Raw genomic sequence first — 24,036 nt, forward strand, 5'->3', positions numbered from 1 at the left:
GGCCTCCTCCGGACATTGTGGCAGCACTTCTGCGACCATGTCCCACAGGGTGTGGGTGTAGCGGCCCAAGAGGCATGCGGTATTGACTGACCGCAGTCCCAAACTCAGGGACGAGAACACCTTCTTCCCGAACTGTTCGTACCTCTTGGATTCCCGATCGGGCGGGCCGCCGGGAATGCGGTCTGGGAAGTGGAAGCCTGGATGACCAGGCTCTCCGGGGTGGGATGGGTGGACAAAAAGCATGGGTCGCCCGGGGCCGGGAGGTAGCGTCCGGCCACGTTCCTATCCACAGGCGGACCTGTGCGGGCTTGGACCAAGTGCCCACAAGAACGTCACACAATGCCTCATTGAACGGCAGTAGAGGCTCACTGGAGCTTGCCTGCGGTTTAAGGACCTCAGTGAGGAGGTTAGTCCTCATGGCCGCGACAGGGAGCTCAAGGTTTAGGGCCTTGGCTGCCCTCGTCAACACTACACTATAAGCTGCCCCCTCCTCCGTAGCCACGGTTGGAGGGGAGACAAATCCAGTGTCTGGCGAAGTGTTCATTCCACTGGCCTCCCCAAGCTCATATGTCCAGTCCTGTTGAGACTGGCACTTCCCTGCCAGAGGGTCCTCAGACCCCTCCCAATCACCCTCATCACCGATCTCCTGTAGTTTAGGGTCAGCAGATGGGGCCAGTTCATTGGAATAGAAATCCCCAAAGGCCGTCGGTAGCGGTGCCCAGCGGCGCCGCTCCGACGCCGGAACCGGACCGAGAGTAGGATCGGGGACGGCGCCCATAGCAGGCGCCGGGGGTGACACCCGCTGGGCCGGTGCCGGTGAGGTCGTGAGGTCGACCGGCGACGATCCCGGATCCGGAAGCGGATCCAGGGAGGGCCTGCGGCGCAGGGACCGAAGTCGCCGGCGGCGCCGGGGCCGAAGCACCCAACGGCGTCTGAGCCGAAGCACCCGACCCGCTAGGCCTTCCAGCCGGGGCCGTTGGGCCCGGAGGCGCCACGGAACCTGGCTGAGGAGAGAGGGACTTCATGGCCATGAGGTACCGCTCAACCTCCTCAGGCGTCGCGTCATGCCCAGGGACCCGAAGGTGTGGGGCAGGAGGCAACGTCCGCGACTCCGTCGGAGCCGCGTGGGTGGTGTCACCCGAACCCCCGGCCGCATCGCGCGAGCGTCGGGGTGGGTCGGAGGAATGATGGTGTCTCTCCGACCTCTCATGCCTCTTAACTGAGAACTTGGATCCTGACGACCGATGTCCACTCCCGGAGCTGCGACGCCTCCGACCCCGCGACCTGTCCCTCGACCTCCTGTGGGACTTGGAGCGGCGAGGGGCCAACTGCCGGAGTTCCAGTCGCTTGCGGGACTGCTCCCGCCTAGCTTTAGACGTCAGGGCCCGGCAGTCGAAGCAGGTGCGGTCGTCGTGGTCGAGGCCTAAACACTTGAGGCACCGGCGATGGGGGTCGGTAACCGACATCAGTCGGTCGCACTTGGAACAGGATTTAAACCCGGGTATCCCTACCGGCACCATAGGAGTCGAAGACTCAAGCAAAGAAATAATCAAAAAGATCAAAAAGTTTAGTCAAAAAATGACTAAGGGGTAGAGCTTCTCCGGATCTGCGCTAGCTGGCGCGGAAAAAAGAAGAACTGACGTCAGCGCGCATGGGCGGCGTCTATGTACTCCGACGACGTCATTCCGGCGCTAACGACGCCGACGACGGACGCGGAGCCGCGGACGATGCCTGCCGGCGCGCAGGGGTATTGCTACGCAAAATATTCCAGATCCAGTCTGACGCCTGGGGATATTCTAAGGTAAGGAATCTATCACTAACGTGTCTCTTTCAGATAAACAAAACAACATAGGGTGGGTGCAAACCTCTCGGCATCACTTAGACAAAGAGATGAAGAAACTAAGTGGGTAGGAGAAATAATGAAAAGCGGGATAAAGGTACAACAGATTAAAAAAAGCGCTTAAAGTTACACAATTCATAGAGAAAAAAAGATTCAAATAATTTTCCATATCCTAGCTATCCCTATCGTAAGGAGCTGGGGACTCTGCCTCATATCACCCAATATTATTGTTAAATGTGGAGACAAAGAATTCTACTCAAGATATTAGCAACAAGATTATTAGGAGTCATAACCTCCCAGATCTATAAAGCCTAATCAGGATTCATGCTAGAACTCTCCACCAGGCTTATCCTCTGGAGAGTGCATAAGTGGTTAACAAACAATATCAGAGAATCTCTTGCTGTATTATCATTACACTCCAAAAAGGCATTTGATTTCATCCACTTGCCATATCTTTTCTTAACACTGAAGCAATTTGAATTTGGTTCTGTAACTGGGTAGCTCTGCTGTATTAGACACTGACTAAGGTAGAGTTAGCAGGATGATGTGATCCTCATTTGCCCGCGAGCAAGGCACCAGGGAGGGGTGCCTGCTCTCCACTTTGCTTTTCACAATATGTACTGTACCACTGGCATTCTGGGTCAGGTCAAGCAGGGGTATAGAAGGGTACACACATACAAACTGATACGTCTGGGAGAAAATCTCATTATATGCAGACAATGTCCGCCTCTATGCAGCAAATCCAATCGTAACCACAGTGAGGATATTCTCCATATTTGAAAAATAAAGTTATGCGGAGTATAAAACAAACTGGGGAAAATCAGCCATACTTAAAATAAACAACTGGAGCTTAGGAGGAGAACGGCTTTGTGGAATAAAGGTAATAGAAGGCAGATTTATATACCTAGGAATAAATACAACAGCAAATGAATGTGTTACTTTAAAGGAGCAGTGAATGTCAACTAAATGAGTTCCACACAGATGCACGGTGGTGGCAAACTCTTCAACTTACAATACTAGGAAAGGCTGCAATCTTCCAAATATCACCTTGCTAAATTCCTGTATGCAAAACACCCAGTTCCCAATCCAGGAAACAGCCTTACTTTAACTAGATAGAAAACTATGGACTTTGTTCTAGGATGGAGGTACTCCCGGGATAGCTCTTAAAATCAGTGTGCTGATCCACGTATAAAGGTGGATTAGCCCAACGTGATAGAAGGACCTATTACTGGACTTCCCAACTTCAAACAATGCCCAAGAAATAATCACGCGACAGGAACAGGTAGACATTCAATGGAAACACAGAAATTCTTGCATTATATCATCAGGAGTAAAGGGAGAAATAATGTATTAGCACCAGCAGAAGTGACCCTAGTTGCCTGGGATAGACCGACAAGTTGCCTGGGATGGAAAAGTAGAATTACAAAGAAAAAGCCACTATAGAGTTAAATTAAATTGGTCCACAAGCTAAATAGATATCAAATATGATTGGGATTTATAACAGAGGGGCACAACATAAAAACCTTCTGGTTATCAGAAGAAGAATATTATAGGTTCAAGTTCAGTAATTTGTATAGCGCACTACTCACCCAGAGGGTCTCAAGGCGCTTGGGGGAGGGAGGGTGCATTATTTATCGAATAGCCAGGTTTTAAGCTGCTTTCTGAAGGAGAGGTGGTTCTGTGTAAGGCGGAGGTGAGTGGGGAGAGAGTTCCAGGTTTTGGCTGCTAAGTAGGAGAAGGATCTACCTCCCATGGTGACTCTATTGATGTGCGGAATTGCGGCGAGGGCTTGATTGGATGAACGTAGTTGGCGGGTGGGTGTGTAGAAGGACAGTCGTTTGTTGAGGCATTCGGGTCCTAGGTCGTAGAGGGCCTTGTGTGCGTGGGTGAGGAGACGGAACGTTATTCTCTTGTTGACGGGAAGCCAGTGGAGATCTTTCAGGTGACCGGAAATGTGAGCTTGACGGGGGATGTCCAGTATGAGTCTGGCTGAGGCGTTTTGGATGCGTTAGAGTTTTTTCTGTAGTTTGGCTACGGTTCCGGCGTAAAGGGTGTTTCCATAATCTAGTCGGCTAGTGACTGTCTTTCTTGTTTCGGTGGGGATCCAGCAGAAGATTTTTTCGAGCATGCGTAGGATGTTGAAGCAAGATGATGAAACAGCGTTGACTTGTTTGGTCATCGAGAGGGAGGAGTCTAGGATGACGCCCAGGTTCCGTGCGTGATCTGTAGGTATGGGTGCTGTGCCCAGTGCTGGTGGCCACCATGAGTTGTCCCATGCAGAGGGGGACGATCCTAAGATGAGGACTTCCGTTTTGTCCGAGTTTAGTTTTAAATGGCTGTTCTTCATCCATTCGGATACTTCTTTCATTCCTTCGTGTAGATTGGTTTTGGCGGTTTTGGGGTCTTTGGTGAGGGAGAGGATTAGTTGGGTGTCGTCAGCGTAGGAGATGATGTTGAGGTTGTGTTGTCGCGCGATGGTTGCGAGGGGACTCATGTACACGTTGGAGAGGGTGGGACTGAGTGATGATCTTTGTGGTACGCCGCAGATGACTTCTGTTGCCTTTGATTTGAATGGGGGGAGTCGGACTCTCTGGGTTCTTCCTACGAGGAACGAGATGATCCAGTCCAACGCTTTTCCTTGAATTCCGACGTTGCTGAGGCGTTGTATGAGGGTGTTATGACAGACTGTGTCGAAGGCGGCGGAGAGGTCAAGTAGGATGAGGGCGACTGTTTTTCCGTTGTCCAGTAGCGTTCGGGTGTCGTCTGTAGCAGCGATGAGGGCGGTTTCGGTGCTGTGTTTGGCTCGAAAGCCGGACTGTGAGGGGTCGAGTGAATTGTTGGATTCAAGGAAGCCGGCGAGCTGACTATTCACGGCTTTCTCGATGACTTTGGAAGGGGAGGAGAGAGATGGGGCGGTAGTTCTTTAGTTCAGAGGGATGGGCTGTGGGTTTCTCCAGAAGGGCGCTGAGTTCGGCATGTTTCCAGCTTTCTGGGAAGGTGGCGGAGTTGAAGGAGCAGTTGATGACATCGCGGAGATGGGGTGCGATGATGGAGTCTGCTTTGTTGAAGATGTGGTGGGGGCATGGGTCAGTTGGTGAACCTGAGTGGATGGAGTTCATCAGGCGGATGGTGTCTTCAGTAGTGATTGGGTTCCAGGCGCAAAGGTTGTGAGAGTACAGTTTTGGTTCGGAGGTGGTTGGAGTGGGTTGTTCATTGGACAAGTTTTTAAAGCTGTTGTGAATGTCAGCGATTTTGTTGTGGAAAAAAGAGGATAAAGAGTTGCAGAGGTCTTGGGAGGGAGTGATATCGTTGGTGCCGGCGGTGGGGTTGGTAAATTCTTTGACAATGTTGAAAAGTTCGTTGCTGTTGTGGGCGTTGTTGTCGAGTCGATCCTTGAATGCTGATTTCTTGGTGGATCGGATCAATTGGTGGTGTTTGCGGATGGCGTCCTTGAAGGTGTTCAGGTTGTTAGTGTTTGGGTTTTTTCTCCAGGTTCTCTCGAGGGTACGACATAGCTTCTTGGATTTCTTAAGGTCATCGTTGAACCAGGGGGCCTTTTTGTTATCTTGTTTGATCTGGTGGTTTTTCAAGGGTGCTAATTCGTCCGCGCTGTGGGTGATCCATTGTGTGAGTTTGGTGGCAGCTTGGTTTGGGTCCGATGGTATGGCGGGGGGGTTTTGGTTAAGCGATGTTAAGAGTTGGTCGGTGGAGATTTTCTTCCAGTTTCTTCGAGGAATAGGTTGTGGTGGGATGTGGGTCGTGGTCTTTTTGTAGCTGAAGTGAACGCAGCTGTGGTCCGTCCAATGGAGAGCTGTGGTGTGATCGAAGGAGATGTGTTTGCTGGAGGTGAAGATAGGGTCGAGCGTGTGTCCGGCTAAGTGGGTGGGGGTGTCAACAAATTGTTTGAGTCCGAGATTGGCCAGGTTGTCCAGAAGGGTAGTGGTGTTGCTATCGTTATTCTTTTCCAGGTGGAAGTTGAGGTCTCCCAGGAGAATGTAGTTCTCGGAGGTGAGGGCATGTGGGCTGATGAAGTCAGTGATGTCCTCGATGAATTGTGTGCGGGATCCTGGTGGTCTGTAGATGAGGGTGCCTCTAAGTGTGGTCCTGGGGTCGGTGTGGATCTGGAAGTGAAGGTGTTCGGCGGTCGCGAGGTTATCGTTGGAGCTAGTCGTGATTCGGATGGTGTTCTTATGGACGATGGCGATGCCTCCTCCTGTTTGGTTGGTGCAGTCTTTTCGGATGATCTTGTAAGTGTCCGGGATGGCAATGGCGATGTCGGGTGCTGATGAGGCGTTCATCCAAGTTTCTGTGAGGAATGCGACGTCCGGCGATGTGGTGTCGAGTAGGTCCCAGAGTTCAGTGGCGTGTTTGTGGACCGAGCGGGTGTTCAGCAGGATGCACTTCAGGTGGTTATAATCGGAGCTGTGTTTGGAGGAGGAGGAATTGGTGTGGTTCCTGATGCAGGCGAACTTGCAGGATTGGCAGGCGAATGGACCGTGGGTGTGTCCCGGGGTAGCAACGCAGCATTGTGGGGTGCGTCCGGGGTTAAGGGCATGGAGAGTAGCGGCGTCATACGTTAAGCGAGTGGAGAGGGTATTGCGAGGACCAGGGGGTCTGGCGCTGGGCGCGGTCCAGGCGCGGACGGGCTTACCTTTGGCGCACCTTCGGCGCGCATGGGGCGCGATCGCTGCGTGTAAACGCTGCACGGAAAGGCATCTGTCATATGTGGATAGTGGGTGGGGAGGGGCGAGGGAGGGTCAGCTGGGAGGCGGGAGCGAGGCTGAGAGGACAGGGCTCCGAATCACAATAACAACAAGATGGCAGCAAATTGAAACCGGGAACAGTTAGGGGCACACAGAGTAATTGAGGATCTGTAAACACTCTCTGAAGAAAGCGCTACAAATTTAAATGCATAAAAGCGAGCAATGCTTAATTAGGATCAAGGCTATGAAACTAAACAATGAGCCTGTGCATATGATTCAACAATTAATATGAAGCACTCGATTAAGCTTCTACCAGTATAGCGCTATGGCAAGCAAGCTTCTACTAGTATAGCGCTATGGCAAGCAGCAGCTAGCGGACACGATTGTAAAGAGCAAAGCAATGAATGCAGCCAACGATACCACTGAGGAGCAGGGAGCGTGGGGAGCGACCGCTTCTGGAAGCGCCAGGACGGTCACATAGGGAGGCATACAACTACACTCAGCTCAGTCATGCCTTAATATGCAGAAGTAATTGATAAGCAAGATATCGTTCGGGGAACTGGGTAAAGGGGGAGGGTCAGCCACATTCAAAACACTTCTAAACAATACGTCAAGCTGTTTGCAGAAGGCAAGAAAGATGTGGGAAGAGGATCTTGGAACATTAGAGGATGCTGACTGGGAGGCAGTATTTATGCACTGATAGAAGTGGTATTAGGGCAAGGTTAACTTATCCAGATGAAAATTGTACATAGAGCATACTATAATAAAGGTAGGCTCAATAAAATGGGAAGGGTCGAAACACCCATATTTGTTAGAGGAAGGCACCTTCAGGCATACGATTTGGTGGTGTTATAGGCCGCAAATATCCTGGAGATAAATAATAAATTAACAGAAATATCAAAATGTTAAATTGCTCCCATGCCACAGTTTTTGATATAGGGTATTGACAATGATCAAACCAAGCCAAAACGTAAAGTTATGTTCTGCGCACTAGGCTTTTTCGTAGCCAAAAGAGAAAGTGCAAAGCAGTGGGGTTGTCAGCAAACAGAAAAAAAGGAAGTGAGAATGGAAAGGAGTATAGAAGCCGAAAAGGTAGTGTTCAAAAACAGAGGTAGCCTGAAGAAATTTAAAACAATATGGGTAAGTAGAGAAATACTACGGTCCAAGGGGAGGAAGAATTGACAAAAGGTATGAGCATGCAGCTGAGCGATTTTGGGCAGGTGTAAACTTACAAACTGCAACCAGGTGAGGTGTGTGGCAGGCAGCTATCAGTTTGCTGTTTGACAACCAGTCTGAAAATTTGGTATATTAGCTTGTGTTACCGGCAGACTTTGATGAACTAATTTATTTGTCCTGCTCTCAAAGAAAGCAAGGTCTTCTCTGGAAATTACACTAACAAGTGGAAAACCCAAGAAAGCACTCTGTGTCCAAAGTTTTCTATAAGTTTATCTGCATTGACAAATGAAATCTATCTTTGTAACATGGTGTCTTAATTCAGGGGAGCTACGCAGAAAATAGTTCCAGAAAGTAAAACCTATTAAAACAAGCTTTCCTCGACCAATACCACAAGACCTGGTTTTCATAAACACATTCAGTGCCAGGCAATATGTTTTTGCCATTCATTTGCACGGGACTTCATCTAACTTGAAGCACACCAAAACAATGCAATTACAATCAGTTTGAAGACCTCTAGCAGGTTGATACGCATGCAGATCTACAGTTTCTCCAGCTATATAACTCTATTTGAAGTCTGCCTTGCAGTTATCAGACCGCCATAGGGGCAAGACTATCGCAATGTATTTGACTACAACCATCTGACCGAGGTTTTGGCAGGTAGGCGTTGGGTGCTTTGCATCTTTTATGGTCCTGACACCATGGTACAGTCTGATTCAATCAGTTCCATTTAAACAAGTACACTCACCTAACTGCTCCATCCACGTTTCCCTGGTTCACAAACTCTGCCTCTAAAGTAAACTCTGCATGGGGTAAAGAGGGACCCGCCGTCCATGTCAAATGCCACTCTTACCTTATTCTCCTTGGCCAGACTCCGGCAACCCAACTGATGACACTTCGCCAACTCTGTCAATTCCCAGTACTTGAGTCAATCCTCCTATAGTCTTGTGGTTTATTTTCCATGTGACCCCTATCTGTCTGTAGGAACACCTTTATTTAAGCTTTGCTAGATCATGCATGCATGGCATGCATTGTTGGTGTCTACAATACCACATGCCTGCCATTAACAACATGTGTTCACACCATCACTGAGACAATGGATCATGAGCCTCTGTTAACATGTCTGTGACGCAATGGCTGTCCGATAAGAGGCGAGCTTGTTTAACAAATGTAAAAAAAAGATTGCTAACATCATATTACTAATCAGGGAGAGAGGTGGTTATAAACATGTTATGTTAACATCCTGGCAGAAGCTTGGTTACCTACATTTTTTAAGGCTATCTTTAAGGAGTTGGGTTATAGTAATATGTTAAAATTCTCTGGGACGAAGTGAGCTTTCATGATATGTTGACGAGTGCATTTGTCAACACGCCAATCCTCAGAAATGAATATTTTAAAACTGCTAGGTGCTCATCCCAAGTGACCCATAATAAATCTTATTTCCTTGTCCTGGAAGTACCCATTACCCTGGGGTCTGGTAATTCCAGGGGCACAGGAATAATGGAAATTTTGAATTTTGGGTAAAGAACATGAAAATATCAGGCTTAATGTGCATATTTCGGCCTGTTTTGCCCAGTACTCAACGCAGAAAATTTGCCTGGTCAAAGAATCTGCAATCTGAGGGCGGGATTACACTTATTAGCAGTGTTCCATCTGAACTCATATTTCCGATGGTGTTGATAACTTTGGTTACGGGCTTCATGTGTTAAAGGGCCACTCATTAAGAAGGCCTTTTCTATGAGAAGTGGGTTATATGGATTCACTAGACACTTATTTGGAAGAAGCAGGTTATTACTCTTCTATTCAGAGAATATGGAGATGTGAATTTACTAGCACTAATGAACATGTCATATAAGTATATTTGTGCGAGAATGAGTTATCCACATGTGGTAAAATACTCTCCTTGGCAGGAGGTTCACCAGTGTGCGCTGGTGCAGTAACACTCACTGCAGACCAGAAATATCTACATGCTTCAATAGCCTTTGTAAGTAGATAGAGGGGTTGTCTCAAATGTTAACACTCGGTCTGTGAGGGACTGAGCTTTCATGACAGATTAATACACTCTACTTGTGCAGAGATGAAAACGAGTTACTTACCTGTAACTTCAGTTATCCAGTATTGGTATCTTTCATAGATTCACATGCTTAGAATCATCCCCGCCGATGAGGTAGGAGTCTCGCGGTACCATAAAACATGTACACTATAGTCATAATAACATTATACCATAGCTACAGTGTATAACAAAGTCACTACAATAGCCTATCTCAGTCTTTTTGTAAAAAGAACCAAACTTGGAAATCAGCCAATCAGGCAGTAGCATCCCCTAGAACCTTCCCCACAGAGAGGCAAACCCTCAGATTTTCGTAGCACTAGTGACAGTAGTATATTATCATGATAAGGTAAGCCTCTCCGGGGAGGAGGGTGGGTCGCATGTGAATCTATGAAAGATACCAATACTGGATAACTGAAGTTACAGGTAAGTAACTAGTTTTCTTATCCAGTATTGAGGTATCTTTCATAGATTCACATGCTTAGAATCAGAGTAGCTAGCAGTAAGTAATACTTATATACATAGTGGATGGTGGGTATGATAAGAAGTTCAAGCCAAATGCAACATATACAAACCAATGCAACATATACAACCATATCCATATTGTCTGTAAAAATAAACCATACATATACACAACAATGGCCATTTGTAATAGAAAATCTTTGCAATACCAAAAACAAAATATTCTTGCCATCAGGCTTACCTTATCTAAAAAGGTTTCGTAGCACTGCTTGTCCAACTGCTGACTCAGCTTCTGTTGTCAGATCCAGGAGTAATGCAGAGTGAAAGTATGTACACTTTTCCAGGTTGCAGCTCTGCAAATCTTGTCTAAAGACACACCAGCAAACAACGCCATGGAGGAGGACATTGCCCTGGTAGAATGAGCTTTCGGCTTGTTTGACAAAGGACTGCCCGCCTTCCAATGGCAGAACTGAATCGCAGATACAATCCACTTTGAGATAGTAGCTTTTGAGATTGCTGATCCTTTTTTAGGGCCCCCATATGAGAGAAATAACAGGTCAGATTTTCTGAAGGACACAGTCGAGATATGTAGAATTTCAGGCATCTTTTGACATCCAAAGTATGCAGAGACTTCTCCGCCGCGGAAGACGGATTGGGGAAGAAAGTTCGCAATACTACAGGCTCATTGAGATGAAATGAGGTTGTACCTTTAGGTATGAAGGATTAGTTCGCAAAAGGACGTAATCATTAGTGAATTTCAAATAAGGTTGTCGTATAGTAAACGCCTGCAACTCACTGACCTGTCGGGAAGAGGTGAGTGCCAACAGCAAAGCTGTCTTCCATGAGAGATATTTAATATCTGCCTTATGAATGGGTTCAAATGGATGTTTCATAAGCTGCCGTAGCACTACATTTAGCGTCCATTCTGGAAGAGGAGCTTTAATAGGAGGAAAAGTCCTAAAAAGTCCTTTCAGGAACTGTTTAATGAGACGATTGGAACAAAGTGACTCCAAACCTGAAGACCTTCTGTATGTAGAAATAGCGGCCAAATGCAATTTAACTGAAGCGAACCTTAGACCAGACTTAGAGAGTGACAACAAATATGGCAGAACTTTATCAGGAGAAAATTCCAGCGAATGTAGATTGTTATTAGATTGTTATTAGAGCACCAGTTACAGAATCTTTTCCATTTTAAGGCATACGTTCGCAATGTAGAAGGGGCTCTTGCTTTATCCAGAATGTCTCTGCATTCCTGTGGCAAGTTTACATCTTTGAAATCTGTCCAGGAACCAAGCGTGGAGTTGCAGCTGAGCTGGGCAAGGGTGAAGAATCTGTCCCTCGCTCATCGATCGCAGATTCTGTTGTATCAGAAGCTGGAATGGCTTGCACTTGGAGAGAAGAAGAAGTTCTGTGAATCAGTACTGACGTGGCCATTTTGGTGCAATTAGAATCATGCAACATGGCTCCTTCTTCATTTTGTGTAAAAGTCTTGGGACTAGAGAAACAGGAAGGAATGCGTAAGCAAAGATTCCTGTCCACCTCAATATGAAGGCGTTCCCCCAGGAACCCTTCTCCGGTTCCCAACTTGCGAAGAAAGGGCACTTCCGGTTGGTCCTGGTGGCAAAGAGATATAGATTTGGTTTGCCCCACTTCTGGAAGATGTTGTCCAGCACGGATTGCTCCAGCTCCCATTCGTGGCAGGATTTTGTTGTTCTGCTGAGAGAGTCTGCCCAGGTATTCTGCGCCCCTGGGAGATGTTCCACTTTGATTGCTATTTTGTTCAAAAGAAGCCACTTCCATATCTTCTGAGCCTCTTAGGACAGAATGTGAGACCTTGTACCACCCTGCTTGTTTAGATAATGCATACAAGTGGTGTTGTCGGTTCTGATGAGAACTGTTGATCCTTGCAGTCGAGGAAGAAAAGATTGCCTGAAGTTCTAGAAAATTGATGTGCATTTTCGCCATTGCTGAAGACCACTTTCCTCTTATGCTGAGGTCTTGAGGGTGGGCCCCCCAACCTTCCAGGGAAGCATCTGTGGTGATGCTAAAATCCGGAATTGGTGGTTGAAAAGTGAGCCCTACGGAGACATTCTTGGAACTCCCCCACCAAGAAAGTGTTTCTTTCATAACTGGGGTCACTTGCACTATGTCGTCGAAAGAACCCGTGATCTGGAGCCACTGGTTGTTCAGCTGCTCTTGGAGTGGTCTAATTTTTAGCCTCGCTTGAGACACTAGCAGGATTGCTGATGATAAGATCCCCAGAAAAGATTTGATCATTCTCACTGAAGCAAACTTTCTTTTTAGAAGTTCTGATGCGAGAGAGAGAAGGCGGGACATCCTGTCTGCGGACAAGAATGCCTTGTCTTGAGTAGAGTCCAATTTTGCTCCCAGAAATTGTATTACTTGAGACGGATAAAGGTTTGACTTCTGGGTATTTAGGGAAAAAGGCCCAGCGAGTATAACACCTGTAGGCATTTTGTTGTTGCAAGAGAATCCTGATGAAAGGATGGAGTCTTTATTAGCCAGTCATCCAGGTATGGGAATAGTTGAACACCTTGCAGCCTTAGATGCGCTGCAACCGGAGCTAAGAATTTGGTAAAGACTCGTGGAGCAGAACGTAGGCCAAAGGGAAGTACTCTGAATTGGAAGTGCGCACCTGCCATCGTGAATCTTAGAAATCTTCGATGCTTGGGATGAATTGGGATATGAAAGTACGCATCCTGGAGGTCCAGGGTTGTCATGAAATCCGCATGATCTAGAAGCTGAAGAATCTCCTGGAGTGTTACCATGCGAAAGGATTTCTTCTGAAGGTACTTGTCCAGCATCCGCAAGTCTAAGATTGGCCTCCAATCTCCTGACTTTTTCTTTATCAGGAAAAAGTGAGAATAGAAACCCTTTCATATTTGAGAATGAGGAACTCTCTCTAGCACCCCTTTTGAAAGCATAGCTTTCACCTCTTTCCTGAGAAGAGAAAGATGTGGTGGATTTTTCTTTAGAGGTGGATGAGGAGGGGGAAATTTGGTGAACTCCAGGGTGTGTCCAAATTTTATATCTAATACCCATTTGTCCTTGGTTATTTTCTTCCAATTGTCGAAATGCTGCGAAATTTTTGGAATTTGGAATTGTAGTGGCGAGTCTGGTGCAGGCGCAACAGGATTGTCACTGCCTTCTGGCAGAATCTCTGGCCTGAGATTGACGTCTCTGGCCTTGTTGTCTATAGGCAGTTGCCGGAGGATTCCTGTAGTTTTGTTGTTGCTGTTGATAATTGTATCCATAACGACCCTGGTTACCTTGTTGCTGATACTTTTGGTAACCCCCACAAAAGGAGTAGGATCCTCTGCCCCTTGATCCACGAAAGGGTGTTTTACGATATTGTAAAGAACCGAACGATCTTGCAGTATCTGTGTCCTTTTTTATATCTTGTAGAGAGTCATCTATATGTTTTCCAAACAGGAGGTCACCATCAAAAGGCATATCAAGGATCTTAGTTTGTATTGCAGGGGGAAAATTTGTGGATTTAAGCCAGCCCTGACATCTTAACGTAGCTGCTCCGGCGAGTTGACGAAAGCCAAGAGACGCTATATCCATAGAAATATCTATGATTTCAGAAGCCGATCTTTCTCCTTCCATAAGGATCTTCCTTGCTTCTATCTTTTTGTCCTCAGGCAAATATTCCATATATGGCGACATATCTGACCACAATTGTGGTCATATCTACTCAAAATGGCCAAACAGTTTGTAGCTCGGACCGTAGCGCCTGCCATGGTTGTAAAACGTTTTCCTATGTTATCCAGGCGCCTCCCATCCTTGTCAGGGGGAGAAGTTATAGGAGTGGAAGGATTCTGAGATTTTCTTTGCGCTGCCTGAGAAATTACAGAGTCAGCTTTAGGATGACCTGTGAGGCAGGCAGGAGCATCATCCGGCGCCTTATACTTTTTGTCAATCCGAGGCAAAATTGCAGGAATAGAGAATGGAGTTTTCATGCTCTTTACTCCCTCTTCCCATATGTGATCAATTATGGGAATAGAACGTGTGTTCTTTTTGTTTAGGTCTTTAAAATCATACAAAAAACACTCAGTCTTTTGCAATGGCATAGTCAGGTGACACCTTGTAGATGCTCTCTCCATAATGGCATGAAACCCTCCTATGTCCTCAGGAGGAGAGTCTGCAGCCAGTGGAATCGGTGAAGCTGGATCTGGGATCAGATATTCTTCCCATTCATCCACGGTAGTGGGCGAATTAGGAATCTCTCCGTCCTCTGCTACTGTGTTATCGTCATCGTCTTGCAACAGTTGTGAAGGTATTGACACCTGGGGCTCAGAAACTGGTGTTGCAGGTGTCACAGTTTGCATCTCTATAGCAGCAGAAACTTGTTGCGGAGGAGGAGGTGGAGGCGGAGGAAAACGACTATTATAGTCCTTAAGCATTGCTGTAAGGCCTTGTAGTAAAGCTGCTGGCATTTGAACCATTGGTTCTTGATGTAAATCTTCTTGAGGTTCTCTCAACGACTCACATGGTTCATAGTACTCTTCCTCTTAATCCTCCTCTTGATACTTTATCCTGAGCTGTGAAGGGTCACGTGCCTGCCCATAGGGATCATCATCATCCTCAGATTCCTCCAAATAATGGCTGGGAGACAAAGGAGAAATGTGGGACACATCATGATAAAATTGTCTGTTAGACGACAATTTAGAACTCAGAATAGGGGTAAATTGCAAAGGTGAGGGTTTTTTACGCCTTAAAGTAGCAGCACATTCCTCATGTGATGGTCAAACGAGAGTGCGAAGTCAAATAAGACTCCCAAGGTTCTGGCAGATTCTACTGTATGCGGCGGAGCAGGAGAATCGTCTGCCCACCACTTGCTGGGGCAGAAGCAGGCATTTTTCCCCACGGGCAAGATCTCGGTCTTATTAGCATTGCATTTTAGATGGTTGTTTTCCATCCACTGAAAAACATCCGTCAGACAGTTCTTTAGATTCTGTTCTGCATCAGTGGAGTTCCTATCAAGGGGTACAATTAGTTGGGTGTCATCGGCATATGATGTTACAAATATGCTGTACGACTCAATTAAGGTAATGAGAGGCACCATATAAATGTTAAATAATAAAGGACTCAAAATAGAGCCTTGCGGTACTCCCGATGGGACTTTTTTTTCCTTGGAAAAATAAGGGCCTAAGGAGATAGTTTGAGATCTGTCTGAGAAGAAAGAAATAATCCACGTGAGGGCCACATCTGTAATGCCGATGTCTCTCAGCCTACTAATCAATATTGTATGGGAGATGGTGTTGAACGCCGCCATGAGGTCCAACAAGATCAAAACGGCGTTCTTCCCTTTGTCCAGTAGAAATTTTATGGAGTCGGTAAGTTCGATAAGGGCCGTTTCCGTCGAGTGCCTTGGGCGGAAGGCCGATTACTGAGAATGAAGGATGTTGTGTGTTTCCACAAAGTTTTTTTAGCTGTTAGTAGACCATTTGTTCTGTAACCTTGCCCAGAACAGGAAGGAGGGATATTGGACGTAAATTAGAGAGGTCTGTAGTGGATTTATTGAGTTTTTTCATGAGAGGTTTAACTATTACCTTTTTCCAATCAGGGGGGACCTTGCCTGCGCTAAGTGAAGCATTGATGATCACGTTGATTGTGGGATTAACCACATCAATTATCTGGTGGAGTATCCGTGGTGGGCAGGAATCGGACGGGGATCTCGATTTGCAGGCCAAAATAGTTTCGCGCGTTTGAAGCAGAGAGACTGATTTGAAGGCACTAAAAGTGTGAGCCTTAGTCTCCGGCTTACCCTGACAGTCATACGTGGGGAGGACGGAGGGGGGGCGGGAAATCCCTCTGAATCAGTTCGATTTTCTCCTCAAAGTAGTCCGCAATTTGGTTACAAAAGCCTATGGATGACGGAATTTCGGGCTGGAGAGCTTTGGGGTGTATGAAAGTTTTAACAATGGAGAAGACCGTTTTTTGCTTTTGATGGGCTTCTTTGATGGCTTTTATGTAATAATCCTTCTTCGCCGATTTAATGCTAGAGAGATATAATTTCCTTTGTTGGATGTAAAAGGTTTTGGCTGAGTGATCGTACGTTTTTCAACATTTATGTTCACTTTGTTTACACAGTAGATGTTTTTCAGCCAAAGCTTGTGAAAACCAAGGGGCATTGATCTTTCCTCTTTTCTCCTTTCTAGAAGGGCATTTGGGAGGAACCCGTTCTTTAATCACTTGATGCATCCAGGTGTGAAATAATTTGGAATCATGGGCCACTTCACCAGACAAACAAGGTATCTGTGACTGATGAATTGGGTTGCGCTTAATGCTATCTTCCACCGCCCTCCAATTCAAGTTGTTAGCGGTTTGTTGACTAGCCTTTGCTGTTTACTGGGGGTGAGGGATGCAGATATTAAAAGGAATGAGACTATGGTCGGTCCAGATTTGCGGGGTAGGAGCCTGAATCAAAGAAGGAAAGTTGGAACATACCCCATCTAGTGTGTGTCCGGCAACGTGAGTCGGCTGACTCACTTTTTGGTGAAGGCCGAAAATCTCAAGTGTCTGAAGGAAATTGAGCGCTTGTGCATCAGTTTTAGATTCCAACTGGAAGTTAAAATCACCCAACAAAGTAAAATGGGGATACAGAAGTGAAAGCTGACCCAGAGAATCACCCAGGGAGTCTAAGAACATGGTGACAGTGCCTGGGGGTCGATAGACCAAGCCTCCTGAGAATGAGGAAGATGCGTTTAGCATAATAGAGAACCCTATCCCTTCGGCACCTTTAAGGGGACCTAAATTGAAGGTGTGGCACTTCAAGCTACTTTTAAGACCTACGGCGACCCCCCCTCCTCTTCCCTTCTGCCTATCCTGCCTAAGAAAGGTAAAACCGGAGGGAAGGGCGATTGCTTGGTCTGGGTTACTAGATTCATTTACCCAAGTCTCAGTAATGCACAGCAAGTCTAGGTCGGGAGCAAGGATTAAATCCTTGATATATTGGCTTTGGCGATACATAGAACGCGCGTTAATAAGCCCTCCTTTAAGATCGGGATTACCAGCGGCGATTCTGTCTAAATGAGGCGTCGGTCCCGAGGCTGGCCAAGGTATGGGCCATTTACAGGTCCTGCATGAAAAAGGACCCATTATTTGACCCATGGAAATATTACAATTACAGTTGTTTACAGTATTAAGCCTGAGAAGGTCACTAACCTGATAGGTTGGTGTAGGGGATGTCGGTAGGGTTTGGCCTGCGCCTGTCGCGGTCTTGGCGAGGACGGGCGCATACGGGCTTGCCTTTGGCGCGCCCGCTGCGCGGACGGGAGCCGGTGTTCCTTTTATGGTGGAGGAGGAGGGTGGGAGGCATCCAACAGCTGGTGCGCTACCCTGCTTTCCCACCTAAGATGGCAGCACGCCGTGTCTCCAAACGCGTCAGCTCCTAATCGTCTGCGCGTGTAGCAGGGTTCGAGGTGCGGCGAGGGACAAAGGTTAATTGCTATTAAAATCAGAAATTAAGTTTTAAAAAGTGCAACTCAAATCACAAAATACTTAAAAATTCGTAGCAGCCTAAGCCCCCGGCTTTCCGCCTCAGGGGAGAGTAAGTACACTAAATTTACTGTGTTGAAAAGATTATGAATTTTGTCAGTAAGCTCCAAAATAGCTTCAGAGCAATGCTGATGAGGAGCAGAGAAACAGAAACTGATGCCAGAGCACCAGTCGGCTCCTTATACCTTGTGATTTTGTTACACCCTGGGTAGGACAAAGTCACGGATGAGGCTGCATGGTGCTTTCTGGTGGCTCTAGAAAGTGACTGTCTGGGAATAGGGTCAAGATCTTGTCTGACATTTGGGGGATATTCATAAAGTGATGAATCTGCAGAAAAGGTTTTGTATCCAAACAGAGATATTCTTCTGTGTATGAAAATGGTTTGGAGAGTATTTTAGGTGAAGTGAGACCACAAGCTTGTGCTGCCCTGGGAATTCAGAGGCCATTTTTCCTGGTCTGAAACTGCCAGCTTTTAGTGATGTATGTAAGGTCCCAGATCCTGGATTCTTTATCTTGACACCTGCTGGTCTTTGACAGTGGAGGAGTGACCTTTAACCGCAAGCACATAGGTGAGGCCACAGGTAGGAGATCAATAGCATTGTGCTCGAGCCATAGGCTAGAGCTGGATTTTGGTCACATCACTGAACTTGGATATAAAAATGTCCACAAATTTTCTGGAAAAATCATTGCGAAGGCAAACTTTATAATATCCAAGTTTGGCAAATGATGCTTGGAATACAATAAAGCAATAATATTGAAGTAGCAAATACTTTGCCCACAAAATATTCTGTAATTTGAAATATGAAATTAACCCTCAGCTGAATTATGTTTTCTGAAAAGTTCTTCATAAGGAGAAGGCCACACCTAATGATCTGCAAATTTACAACTATGGGGTTTGCACATACTCAGAACACAATGATGTTCAGATGCCCTTTGTGTTCCAGGTCACTGCTGGAAATCGAAGTGCCATCCATAGTAGTCAAAAGCTTGTCCACTTAAGAGGGCCAAGAGTATACGTAACAACTTGTTTTTTACAATCAAGAAGGGGTGACTGATTAATAGAAATACCCAGCTGGGGAATCTGTGCAATATCTGAGGATGAACCTAACCATACTTACCGAAGAAGCTGGCACTGTCATTGCCCTTGCTCTGCATCATCTGCAGACTAGTGGCTTGTTTCCAATTCAGTACTTTCCACAAGCACAGACTGACACACACATACATACATCAATATTAAGCGTGCACAAATACACACCTCCGTACACACCCACCACCCCAGCTCCGTATATGACACCCTCAGGAGCTGACAAGCCCAAGAAGTAGAAGATAACTGACCATGAGAGGACGCCATAACTTCACTGTTCCATCAACACTAGCAGTGGCCACCATCAAGTCCCCTCCATCATTGGTCACTGGAAAAAAGAAGAATTTACTGCAGGATCCCTGAGAAACCAGCAACTAACCAAGTCATGTTTGCCACCAAATGTCTGCCAAAGACAAAACACTGATAAACTTACAGTGAGACAGACCAGCAAAACTTACCACAGGCACAGCAAAGAGAATTATACCAAGAGCATAAGAGGAATGGAAGGAGAGTGAGGGGGAGAAATAAGCTCACTTATTAAAACTCAGGATAATGTGTGCATTTCTGATCATTTTGTTCAACTCACTGAAGAGAATTGACACTGTATTAACCATCCCAGGAGAGGACCTTGAACCCATTCTCACAAGGTGATTGGTATCAATCTCACTGGGACTAAATCAACCTATGGAAGCAACCCTTATCATACCTAACAGTGCAGTGTCATGTATCCCCTGAGGAACAATCTGTATGAGCTCCCCCGTGGAGAGCCCTGTATTAGCTGTCTGTAAAGGGCCCTTTGCCATGTCCCATTAAAAAGTGGCCTGTATTATTTCCCTGACAGAAGCTTTCTTGATCATCTTCCACTGTGAAGAGCTGTGCATAGGTTCTCTTACATAATGACCCTTACATTGTGGGGGGCATCAATCTTCAGTACAAACATGAGAGGAGTCTCCCAAGACGGATGCTGGCACAATAGAGCCAAGGTCTTATTCTTCCCACTAAAGAACTATTCTCTGCTCACTACTCCAATGGTGCAGCCAATGGCATGTGCCCTAGCAAGAGAAATTTCACTCGGACATCCAACCCCAATAATATTTCCTTCCTCATAGAATCTGCACAAACAGGAGCAGGGACTACTTTGTAGGAAGGGATACTCTGTAGAAGTGAGAGGAAACAGAAGGGGTGTGCGTCACGGCTAAGCGTGGACTTAGCAGCATCTTCATTATGCATCACTTATAGAATTGCAAAACGGTCTTTATAGTGTCCTGGTACTGAGAATTTTGCTTGAGGGATGTAGGCCAATAGTGTGACTCTTTTGAAGGTTGCTTGGGACTTGATAACAATCAAATCACTAAAATCAACTTTATAACTGCCTCAACATAATCAGTGATAATTTCTTTTAAATGTTCCTAATTGGATATATAATGTTAAATTGCAGCTCTGTATAATGAATCACCAAATGTGTTTAAAAAAGCAGTACTCTGTTAAAAATAGTGGTTTCTAGGGCTTTCGGAGAAGATTCAGAGTTTGGATGCATAGGCAAACAGTGGACTCAAAATGACAAGGATTGACCTAAAAAAAAATGTGCTTACCTGGAAGTGCTTTGCTGCGGTGATCAATGAACACAGTACATTGATTTATCTGGCTGTTGTGAGCTGAGATGCTGGTGAGCTCTACACCATCAAGGTTCCACGCCTTGAGAACTCCATCACGGCTAGCAGATACCACATACTCATCCTGATGAAATAGAATGAAATACAAGCACTTTTCAACACATATCTGAAATCCCAAAAGATCCATCACTTAGTCACCACAGACCTCTCAAAATACTATGCTGAGATTCAGTTTTATTTTCTTACTAGCCCCAACGAACAAGTTACTTACCTTCGGTAACGATATATCTGTAAGAAACATTAGTTAGTGTTAGATTCCTTACCTTAGAATATCCCCAGGCGTCAGTCTGGATCCGGAAACTTTTGCGTAGCAGTACCCCTGCGCGTCGGTAGGCGTCGTCTGCAGGCGTCCCCTGCGGCTCCGCGTCCGTCGTCGGCGTCGTGCGCCGTGATGACGTCGCTGGAGTATATAGACGCTGCCTCCGCGCGCTGACGTCAGTTCTTTGTACACAGCTTTTCCGCGCCAGAAGACGCAGAGCCATGAGAGAACCAACACTGGTGCCATTTGAAACTAGGGCCCTGAAAGGGATGACCTTAACCCTAGGTATCAGTTCGCAGAACGGGGAGGATGGGCGGGTTCGGTAAGGAATCTAACACTAACTAATGTTTCTTACAGATATATCGTTACCGAAGGTAAGTAACTTGTTCATCTGAAAGAAACACGTTAGTGTTAGATTCCTTACCTTAGAATACATACCCCAGCAATACCAACCCCGGTGGTGGGTCTGCGAACCAATACAATACTACACCAGAAAGTCCTGGAGGACAGAACGGCCAAAGAAGCCATTCCTCCGGACTTGACTGTCCAGGCAGTAGCGCCTCGCAAAAGTGTGCAGCGAGGCCCACGTAGCCGCTTGGCAAATGTCCTGCAAGGGGACTCCCCGGCCCAGGGCAGTGGTAGCCGCCGTGGCCCGAGTGGAATGGGCCCTCAGCCCAACAGGAGGCTCCTTCCGAGCCAAAGAGTAGCACGCTTTGATGCAGAGGACGACGCATCGAGAGATGGTTCGTTTACAGACCGCCCGTCCCTTCTTCGCACCCACGTAGCCAACAAACAGTTGGTCATCCACCCGGAACTGGCGTGTGCGATCCATGTAAAATGAAAGTGCACGTTTTGGGTCCAGACGATGGAGCCGCTCTTCATCCTTTGAAGGATGCGGAGGCGGGAAGAAGGAAGGGAGGGTGATGGACTGCCCGATGTGAAAGGCCGAAACAACCTTGGGCAGGAAAGAAGGTCTAGTCCTCAGAACCACCTTATCAGGATGAATGGACAGGAAAGGAGGTTGGACAGAAAGAGCCTGGAGCTCACTCACTCTCCTGGCAGAGGTGATGGCAACCAGGAAAGCCGTCTTTAAAGTCAGGAGACGGAGAGGACAAGAATGAAGGGGCTCAAAGGGAGCACACATCAGAAAGGTTAGAACCAGGTTCAAATCCCACTGAGGCATCACAAACGGAACAGGTGGAAACATGTGAGTGATGCCTTTCAAGAATCGAGTTACAATCGGGGATTTGAACAAAGAAGGCTGATCAGGAAGCCTCAAAAAGGCTGAAAGGGCAGAAAGGTAGCCCTTGATAGTGCCCAGAGCAGAGCCCTGCTGGGCAAGAGAAAGAAGAAACAGAAGAACCTCCGAAAGAGGGGCAGAAAGAGGATCCACAGCCTTTGCTGTGCACCATGCCACAAATCTGTTCCACCGACAGGCGTATACCGACTTAGTGGAGGGACGCCTGGCTGCCAGAATAACATCACAGACTTCAGGAGGCAAGTCAAATGGCCTCAACTGCCGCCGCTCAATCTCCAAGCATGGAGGTGGAGACTGGACAGGTTCGGGTGGAGGACAGTCCCCTGCTGCTGCGACAGAAGGTCCTCCTGAAGGGGCAGGCGGATCGGGGGACCGACTGACATGCTGAGTAGCTCGGGATACCAGTATCTTCGAGCCCAGTCCGGAGCCACAAGGATAACTTGGGCCCGGTCGCGCCTGATCTTCTTCAGCACTCTGGGCAGAAGTGGTATAGGCGGAAAGGCGTATAACAGACCGCAACTCCACTCACGCCGAAAGGCGTCGCCGTGCGAGTGCCGTCTTGGAAACTCCAACGCGCAGAACTGATGACATTGCGCGTTCTCTTCTGTGGCGAATAGATCTAACCAAGGCTCTCCCCATTGCAGAAAGATGCCTTGCGCCACGTCCGAGTTCAGACGCCATTCGTGATCCATCGAGCACCGACGGCTGAGTTCGTCCGCCCTGGCGTTCAGAGAACCTGCCAGGTGTTGAACCGTCAGAGTCACGCCCTGACGTTCCAGCCATTGCCAGAGGCGCAGAGCCTCCTGGCAAAGGGTCCACGACCCCACTCCGCCCTGTTTGTTGCAGTACCACATGGCGGTGGTGTTGTCGGTGAACACCTGCACTACACTCCCGTTGACAAAGGGGAGGAATGCCTTCAGTGCTAGACGAATCGCCCGCAGCTACAACAGGTTGATATGGAGCCGGGACTCCGCCGGAGACCAGATGCCTCTGATCGCTGCCTCTCCCAAGTGGCCACCCCAGCCCTGGAGGGACGCGTCCGTCACGACAACGTGCTCCGGTTGGGGAAGGGAGAGGGACTTGCCCCTGACCCAATCGCGGTCCGTAAGCCACCACTGCAGTTGTCTCGCAGTGCCCTCCGAGATCAAGACGTGGTCGGACAAGTTGCCCTGATGCTGGGCCCACTGAAACTTCAGGTCCCACTGCAGAGCCCGCATCCGCCACCGGGCGTGATGCACCAGAAGGATGCAGGAAGCCATCAGTCCCAGCAGCCGCAGCGTCAACCTGACCGAAACCCGGGATAGCGGCTGAAAGATGGGAATCAAAGCCTGAATATCCCGAACCCGCCGTTCCGGAAGATAAACCCGAAACTGCGCCGAGTCCAGAACCGCTCCGATGAAAAGCAGCTTTTGAGAGGGACACAGGTGTGATTTCGGCACATTGATGGAGAACCCCAGGTCGTGCAAGAGGTCTGCCGTCATCTGAAGGTGGTGGACGACTGTCTGGGGCGAGCCCGCCTTCAACAACCAGTCGTCTAGGTAGGGGAAGACTGAAACCCCTAACCTGCGCAGATGGGCTGCGACCACCGCCATCACCTTTGTGAACACCCGTGGGGCGCTGGTAAGGCCGAAGGGAAGCACGATAAACTGAAAGTGCTCCAGGCCTACCGTGAACCGCAGGTAACGCCGGTGGGCCGGCAGGACGGGGATGTGAAAATAGGCGTCCTGCAAGTCCAACGCTACCATCCAGTCTTGTGGGTCTAGAGCAGCCAAGACCTGAGCTAACGTCAACATCTTGAACTTCTCCTTCCGGAGGAAGCCGTTGACGTTCCTTAGATCCAAGATAGGACGTAGGCCCCCCTTGTCCTTCTTGGGCACCAGAAAGTAGTGGGAATAACAACCACGCCCTACTTCTGGCCCAGGAACGCGCTCGATGGCCCCCTTGGCCAAGAGGGCCGTAACTTCCTCCTGCAGAAGTGTCAAGTGGTCCCCCGACACACGGTGGTTCTGC

General features: G+C 47.6%; 1 protein-coding gene across 7 annotated transcripts in view; it reads right to left on the minus strand.

The window, feature by feature from the left end:
- Positions 1–24,036, minus strand: part of TEP1 (telomerase associated protein 1) — a 1,080,103-nt gene that overhangs the window by 200,798 nt on the left and 855,269 nt on the right. For all 7 annotated transcript variants that reach the window (XM_086931874.1, XM_086931872.1, XM_086931869.1 and 4 more), the window contains 2 exons: positions 20,429–20,573; positions 19,088–19,164 (listed from right to left, as the gene is read on the minus strand). In XM_086931874.1, the coding sequence (XP_086788000.1) occupies positions 19,088–19,164; positions 20,429–20,573 (222 nt within the window). The remainder of the gene's footprint in view (positions 1–19,087; positions 19,165–20,428; positions 20,574–24,036) is intronic.

Source organism: Lissotriton vulgaris, chromosome 7 (assembly GCF_964263255.1).
Source record: "Lissotriton vulgaris chromosome 7, aLisVul1.2, whole genome shotgun sequence".
NCBI lineage: Eukaryota > Metazoa > Chordata > Amphibia > Caudata > Salamandridae > Lissotriton > Lissotriton vulgaris.